Source organism: Camelina sativa, chromosome 4 (assembly GCF_000633955.1).
Source record: "Camelina sativa cultivar DH55 chromosome 4, Cs, whole genome shotgun sequence".
Lineage (NCBI taxonomy): Eukaryota > Viridiplantae > Streptophyta > Magnoliopsida > Brassicales > Brassicaceae > Camelina > Camelina sativa.
The window spans coordinates 25,353,616-25,362,146 of NC_025688.1; the positions used below are offsets into that span (position 1 = coordinate 25,353,616).

The 8,531-nt window shown below is 38.6% G+C and overlaps 2 protein-coding genes across 2 annotated transcripts in view; both read right to left on the minus strand.

The window, feature by feature from the left end:
- Window positions 1-3,441, minus strand: part of LOC104784278 (probable receptor-like protein kinase At2g39360) — a 4,934-nt gene extending 1,493 nt beyond the window's left edge. Inside the window, exons 1-2 of the mRNA XM_019244229.1 lie at window positions 1,584-3,441; window positions 4-551 (exon numbers count right to left, since the gene is read on the minus strand). Of these exons, the coding sequence (XP_019099774.1) occupies window positions 4-551; window positions 1,584-2,919 (1,884 nt within the window). The 5' untranslated portion in view covers window positions 2,920-3,441. The remainder of the gene's footprint in view (window positions 1-3; window positions 552-1,583) is intronic.
- The window catches only part of LOC104782387 (elongation factor 1-alpha 1), a 4,479-nt gene continuing 2,720 nt past the window's right edge, over window positions 6,773-8,531 (minus strand). The window contains exons 3-4 of the mRNA XM_019244974.1: window positions 8,054-8,531; window positions 6,773-7,956 (exon numbers count right to left, since the gene is read on the minus strand). Of these exons, the coding sequence (XP_019100519.1) occupies window positions 7,069-7,956; window positions 8,054-8,515 (1,350 nt within the window). The 5' untranslated portion in view covers window positions 8,516-8,531 and the 3' untranslated portion in view covers window positions 6,773-7,068. The remainder of the gene's footprint in view (window positions 7,957-8,053) is intronic.

Consider the following 8,531-nt stretch of genomic DNA (forward strand, 5'->3'; position numbering starts at 1 on the left):
CACATCACGGTGTATGATTGCTCTTGTCGAACCTGTATGGAGATAATGAAGTCCTCTAGCTGCACCAACACATATCTCAAGCCTCTGTCTCCAACTCAACCTCGGCTTATCATTTGAGTCATACAGATGATCTTTAAGCGTTCCCTTCTCCATATACTCATAGACAATGATCATTTCACTACTCTCATCGCAATACCCGATTAAAGAAACCAAATGCCTATGTCTGAACTGAGTAAGCATCTCAACCTCTGTCTTAAATTCAGCTAAACCTTGTCTAGACTGAGGAGCTGCACGTTTCACAGCTATCTCAGTCTTGTCCTTCAAGGCTCCTTTATAAACTTTACCAAACCCACCAACCCCAACCACTAAGCTTTCATTGAAATCATCAGTTGCTTCCTTGATTAGAGCCAAAGGGTATCTATAACCGATCTTTGAACTCGAAAAGATCAAGCTCTCACCTGTTTCATTCTTCTTAACCTGCTCATCTCCTCTAGAATGAACAGTCTGCATTTCTCTATTTTTTCTTCTTCTTTTCCTGATGCACCACCAAGATATAACCACACCAAACAGTAAAGCAACACAGAGAGCTGCAGCTAATCCAGCTATCAGTGCCATACTCGGATTCGAACTCTTGTTACGCAAAGAACCATCAGGGGAAACAGCATCAAAAGCATCAAGACTCCGCTTATCATTGCTTAGCTTCATAATCTCAAACCCGTTAATAAAAGAAACAGGGTACAAAGAAACATCCATAACTCCACCAATAGATAGATTCATGACTCCTTCTCGACTTCTCGCTTTCCGCATCACTGCATCAACGAAATAAGGAGCTCCAAAAGTGCCATTTGCAACCTCTGTCATATCAACGGAGCCAGCTTTGTCTGAATTCACGAAAATGTCAAAGCGTATCTGACGCTCGAATCCAAAAGGATCCACTATTATGTTACAAAAGTGAAACCGGACAAAGTAATCGAAACCAGGCTCGATGTTGAACGTCCAAGTAAGATTGGCGTTAGTATTCGGATCGAGATCAGAGTTCAACCTCGTGGCGGTTCCATAGACGTAAACTGGTGCAATGTCATCTGTTATCCCACCAGCAGCACTGAAGTTAACTGCTTTCAGGTTCATCACAGGGGTACCGTAGTGAGCTTTATACGCAGAATCCGAATCCCATTGCCTCCAAAGCTTATCTTGATCACGAGTCACAGTCAGATTCCCCATGTTTACACGTGAAACAGTCTCCATCGCATGACTCCCGAGCTTGAGATTCTTCTTGCTCTGTGAACCTATAAGTCTTGCTTCTTCAGGAAGCAAAACCTCTGGAAGTCTGAAAACTTCTAAAGCATTGATGAAAGCTACAGAACCTATCTGAGGACGAAACTCAATGACAAGATGATCTGAAGAAATGTTTAAACTGTATTCTTTAACAAGAGAAGTCGTCGAGGGTTTGTAATCTCTGATCAGATTGAAGTTTTGAGACGAAACAGAGAATCTAGCTGTGGTTAGATCTTGAGAAGAGGTGACAAAGGGTAAGAAGTAGAGACGAATCAANTTTCTTCTTCTTTTCCTGATGCACCACCAAGATATAACCACACCAAACAGTAAAGCAACACAGAGAGCTGCAGCTAATCCAGCTATCAGTGCCATACTCGGATTCGAACTCTTGTTACGCAAAGAACCATCAGGGGAAACAGCATCAAAAGCATCAAGACTCCGCTTATCATTGCTTAGCTTCATAATCTCAAACCCGTTAATAAAAGAAACAGGGTACAAAGAAACATCCATAACTCCACCAATAGATAGATTCATGACTCCTTCTCGACTTCTCGCTTTCCGCATCACTGCATCAACGAAATAAGGAGCTCCAAAAGTGCCATTTGCAACCTCTGTCATATCAACGGAGCCAGCTTTGTCTGAATTCACGAAAATGTCAAAGCGTATCTGACGCTCGAATCCAAAAGGATCCACTATTATGTTACAAAAGTGAAACCGGACAAAGTAATCGAAACCAGGCTCGATGTTGAACGTCCAAGTAAGATTGGCGTTAGTATTCGGATCGAGATCAGAGTTCAACCTCGTGGCGGTTCCATAGACGTAAACTGGTGCAATGTCATCTGTTATCCCACCAGCAGCACTGAAGTTAACTGCTTTCAGGTTCATCACAGGGGTACCGTAGTGAGCTTTATACGCAGAATCCGAATCCCATTGCCTCCAAAGCTTATCTTGATCACGAGTCACAGTCAGATTCCCCATGTTTACACGTGAAACAGTCTCCATCGCATGACTCCCGAGCTTGAGATTCTTCTTGCTCTGTGAACCTATAAGTCTTGCTTCTTCAGGAAGCAAAACCTCTGGAAGTCTGAAAACTTCTAAAGCATTGATGAAAGCTACAGAACCTATCTGAGGACGAAACTCAATGACAAGATGATCTGAAGAAATGTTTAAACTGTATTCTTTAACAAGAGAAGTCGTCGAGGGTTTGTAATCTCTGATCAGATTGAAGTTTTGAGACGAAACAGAGAATCTAGCTGTGGTTAGATCTTGAGAAGAGGTGACAAAGGGTAAGAAGTAGAGACGAATCAAGAACCAACCGTGTTGTTCGATCGGGAATCGGTAGGTTGATGTTTCATCATCGGAGAATACTCTGGCGGTCTGAAACAGAGTCGTCGTCGTCGGTTCATCCCTTGAATTCGAATCGGTGGTTCCGACTACAGATGTTCCTCGACTAGAATCGAAGATTCCTTGACCAAGACTGTTGTCGGATACAAAGGTTCGATTGTTGACTGTTGTTGTTACATTCGTCGGAGATCCACAGTTGATGAAGAAAGTATCAGTAGAAACAGAGGAGATGTGTGAAGAACAGAGAACAAATATTAAAAAACCTAACTTTAGCCCTAAGAAGGGCTTTAGGTTTATCATAGCCAAAAGAAAGAACAGAGAGAAATCACCAAGAAATATGGGAGAAAAGGGTATCTCACGAAGTCGAGTTATTCAGAAAGGAAACAGAGTCTATTCCGGAGAAGATTAAGCTGGAGAAATAAAAAAGTGAGAGAGAGATGTTTCTCAAAACAGAGAAGAGAGAAACATTCACATCACCAAATCAATAACTACGCGTTTACACTTAACCAAATTGACCCAAAAAACGAATTATCGAGAAAATTAATAAAGTCTTAGAATTTATTGTGATTTTTAGGGTTTAAATCCAAAAAACAGACGAGAAGAAGAGGCAAGTTGATCAACAAATCTGTTGACAAATCCACAAAAGTTGTTTGATCAAACCAATCTGAAGACAAAAATACTAATCATCAACAAGGCCACGAGAAAGAAAGTTTATTATTTTAATTTATGTAAATTTCGTTTTCAACGTTTTTGTTCATTGAGCTGGAAATTCATCAATTAAAAAAAAAAATCAACAAGGCCAAAAAAAAAAATACAAAAGAGGATAGAAGAAAGAGTAATAATGAGTGATTGGAGAGACATAATAAAATGAACAACTGGAGTATATTGTATTTTCCCACCGCCTACAAACGTGCCGTTAGGTTTGTATTGTTCAAGATAGCGACAGAATCATTGTCTTTTTTTCCAGAGTCTTTTATTTTATTTTTATAGCACANCTTGCTCTGTGAACCTATAAGTCTTGCTTCTTCAGGAAGCAAAACCTCTGGAAGTCTGAAAACTTCTAAAGCATTGATGAAAGCTACAGAACCTATCTGAGGACGAAACTCAATGACAAGATGATCTGAAGAAATGTTTAAACTGTATTCTTTAACAAGAGAAGTCGTCGAGGGTTTGTAATCTCTGATCAGATTGAAGTTTTGAGACGAAACAGAGAATCTAGCTGTGGTTAGATCTTGAGAAGAGGTGACAAAGGGTAAGAAGTAGAGACGAATCAAGAACCAACCGTGTTGTTCGATCGGGAATCGGTAGGTTGATGTTTCATCATCGGAGAATACTCTGGCGGTCTGAAACAGAGTCGTCGTCGTCGGTTCATCCCTTGAATTCGAATCGGTGGTTCCGACTACAGATGTTCCTCGACTAGAATCGAAGATTCCTTGACCAAGACTGTTGTCGGATACAAAGGTTCGATTGTTGACTGTTGTTGTTACATTCGTCGGAGATCCACAGTTGATGAAGAAAGTATCAGTAGAAACAGAGGAGATGTGTGAAGAACAGAGAACAAATATTAAAAAACCTAACTTTAGCCCTAAGAAGGGCTTTAGGTTTATCATAGCCAAAAGAAAGAACAGAGAGAAATCACCAAGAAATATGGGAGAAAAGGGTATCTCACGAAGTCGAGTTATTCAGAAAGGAAACAGAGTCTATTCCGGAGAAGATTAAGCTGGAGAAATAAAAAAGTGAGAGAGAGATGTTTCTCAAAACAGAGAAGAGAGAAACATTCACATCACCAAATCAATAACTACGCGTTTACACTTAACCAAATTGACCCAAAAAACGAATTATCGAGAAAATTAATAAAGTCTTAGAATTTATTGTGATTTTTAGGGTTTAAATCCAAAAAACAGACGAGAAGAAGAGGCAAGTTGATCAACAAATCTGTTGACAAATCCACAAAAGTTGTTTGATCAAACCAATCTGAAGACAAAAATACTAATCATCAACAAGGCCACGAGAAAGAAAGTTTATTATTTTAATTTATGTAAATTTCGTTTTCAACGTTTTTGTTCATTGAGCTGGAAATTCATCAATTAAAAAAAAAAATCAACAAGGCCAAAAAAAAAAATACAAAAGAGGATAGAAGAAAGAGTAATAATGAGTGATTGGAGAGACATAATAAAATGAACAACTGGAGTATATTGTATTTTCCCACCGCCTACAAACGTGCCGTTAGGTTTGTATTGTTCAAGATAGCGACAGAATCATTGTCTTTTTTTCCAGAGTCTTTTATTTTATTTTTATAGCACAGCAATTTTGAATTTTTTTTTATAAAACTAGCTGTGAAGAAAATATTGTTTTTAATGCAAATAAAAAATAATACTACTTTAATTTTATCAGGTCTTGGAAAGAATTCAAATTTTTAATTATTAAATTATATAAAATGTATAATATCTTAGACGAGAATGGAATAAGAGTTAATATGTGAATTTAAAGAGGTTTATCAATGTTTTACACCCTATACAAATCTATAATATAATAACCATTATATTTGTGTTTTTTTTTTTAAAGAAAAGTAAAATCATATTTGAGTTCGGATTGATTAGAAGTGGAACATGGTCAAATTGAACAATTCTTGTTCATATTTGAGCGATTTTTTTTATCTTAATCTTTGATTTGCTAAATTATAAGCCATTTTTTATGTCTTAACCGCCGACAACACATATATTTTCTATTTGAAATTCTATATCCGAACAAGATCAGATTTGATAATATGCATTAGTAGCACTACATACAAAAACTCATTTGATCACTTAATTAATTACATGTCTTATTGGATTTGTTTAGTAGTATCATTGAGATATATTATAATTGGGAGAATATTTAGACTATTTCTATCTACAGGTGTTGCGTGTATAAAACATAAACAATACACTTGTGTTTCGGAAAAACAAAAAAAAAACATTGGTCAGGCTTATAATGAAATGTATCGTATTAAAATGTATTAATAGAAGATATAGGCATCTATAATTTATTCATCAATTAAAATGTATCTACAACAAATTTGCAACGCAAGTCTGATAGGTCTAATTACAAAGAAAAATTAATTGTAGCAAAATTCATCAAAGCATCAATAAAAATAATATTTTTTTCATACCAATTTACGTGAATATACAAATTACAAAACATGTCAGGACAGTTATCAAGGGACGGTGTTTAATTTGTCGTAAAAAGATATACGTCCAACGGTCTTAACACATAGTATACGTAGACAAGAGATACAATACAAGATATACGCATAAAAAAGATACAATACGTACAAAAAAGTTCAGAATAAAACGGTAACAGCACGCACATTCATCCATCGAGATGAAGCCATGTGCGTTGATTTTCTCCACACATATATGTAAATGATCAAACATAGTTTTTTTTGTGTTTTTAGAATTTTGTTATCCGATCCTTATAGTTTTTAGAATTTGTAACCCAGACACGATTAGTTCAAACAATTACAAAGATAAGTGTTTTAACTTTTAATGTTGACAGATCCAATTTCAAGGTGAATTTGTTTAATTTGGGAAGCATGCAACCATGTATGCTTGTATCAATCCAGCATAAATACTTTAAGAGGTCCGTTTTAGACCAAATAGAAATTATAGGCTAAATACTCATAGAGCCCTTATCTTTACTTTCCTTTGTTAATCTTTGAATTATGCTGGACGATCTTCCATAGTAAAGTGGTCATTTACAATTTTAATGAACAATCCACTATATCGTTCACAAAATAAAGCAAAATTGGTTGGTGTAATACACATATTAATTTATTTTGTCAGTGGCGTTTTACATCGTATAGTAGCAGAATGTTCGAGTACTTTATGATTATTATTTGATATGATAGTCTTGTTTGCAGGTCGGATCAGATTTCAAGCATAGCCGTTAAGAAAATAAACAAACCATAGATGAAAGAGGTAAGTACCACATGAAGAAGGCCAGTCATATCTCGTCGGTACATCTCAATTAGTTTGAGATCCGGATACATAAGTTAAACGGGATGTTTTGAATAGCTGGTTATTAGATCATTTACATTCATATATCTTTTGGAGTGGTAAAAACATTGTGAAATTATATACTGCAATGCTAAATTTCATATGCATAGTTGCAATTAAAGGACCGGCAGAATGAGATTAAAAGATGATAAACATGGAGATGGAGAAATCCGACAAAGATAAGAGAATAAGATCCGCAAGAATGTCACAATTTAAAGGAAAAAAACAAAAAGCTCGGATGCGCTAAGTAGCTCCGCCACCTCCGATCAAGAACCCAGTTCCGGGAACAACGCTCTGACGGAGAAGTAACGAAGCTGTAACACAAACAAGCGACCAAATACCAAACTAAAGTAAACAAGAAACTAACAACATTCTTTGATTCATCTGCGGATAGAGTTTTGATAATGGGAGTTCACTTCGCACCCTTCTTGACTGCAGCCTTGGTAACCTTGGCTCCAGTTGGGTCCTTCTTGTCGACACTCTTGATGACACCGACTGCAACAGTCTGCCTCATGTCCCTCACAGCAAAACGTCCCAATGGTGGGTACTCAGAGAAAGTCTCAACAACCATGGGCTTGGTAGGAGTCATCTTCACCATACCGGCATCACCATTCTTCAAAAACTTGGGCTCCTTCTCAATCTCCTTACCAGAACGCCTGTCAATCTTGGTCAAGATCTCAGAGAACTTGACTGCAATGTGAGAGGTGTGGCAATCGAGGACTGGGGCGTAACCGTTTCCAATCTGACCAGGGTGGTTCATGATGATAACCTGGGAGGTGAAGTTGGCAGCTCCCTTGGCAGGGTCATCCTTGGAGTTGGAGGCGACATACCCTCTCTTAAGATCCTTCACAGCAACATTCTTAACATTGAACCCAACATTGTCACCGGGAAGCGCCTCAAGAAGAGACTCGTGGTGCATCTCAACAGACTTGACCTCAGTGGTCAACCCTGTGGGGGCAAAGGTCACAACCATACCGGGCTTGATCAAACCAGTCTCAACACGTCCAACTGGCACCGTTCCAATACCACCAATCTTGTAGACGTCCTGAAGTGGGAGACGAAGGGGCTTGTCAGATGGCCTCTTGGGCTCGTTGATCTGGTCAAGAGCCTCAAGGAGAGTTGGTCCCTTGTACCAGTCAAGGTTGGTGGACCTCTCAATCATGTTGTCACCCTCGAATCCAGAGATGGGCACAAACGGGATTTTGTCAGGGTTGTACCCAACCTTCTTCAGGTAGGAAGACACCTCCTTGATGATTTCATCGTACCTAGCCTTAGAGTACTTGGGGGTAGTGGCATCCATCTACAAACAGCATGAAGAAACTAAGTTAGTGAGACAGAACACAACCAGAGAAACAAGCAGTTATCACACTAGAGATATAAAAGAAGATTTTGATTACCTTGTTACAACAGCAGATCATCTGTTTGACACCAAGGGTGAAAGCAAGGAGAGCGTGCTCACGGGTCTGACCATCCTTGGAGATACCAGCCTCAAAACCACCAGTGGTGGAGTCAATGATAAGGACAGCACAATCAGCCTGGGAGGTACCGGTAATCATGTTCTTGATGAAATCACGGTGACCAGGAGCATCAATGACTGTGCAGTAGTACTTGGTTGTCTCGAACTTCCAAAGGGCAATGTCAATGGTGATACCACGCTCTCTCTCGGCCTTAAGTTTGTCCAAGACCCATGCGTACTTGAAGGAACGCTTGTTCATCTCAGCAGCCTCCTTCTCGAACCTCTCAATGACACGCTTGTCAATACCACCCAACTTGTAGATCAAGTGACCAGTAGTGGTGGATTTACCAGAATCGACGTGGCCAATGACCACAATGTTGATGTGAAACTTCTCTTTACCCATGGCTGCTCGTCAAAAA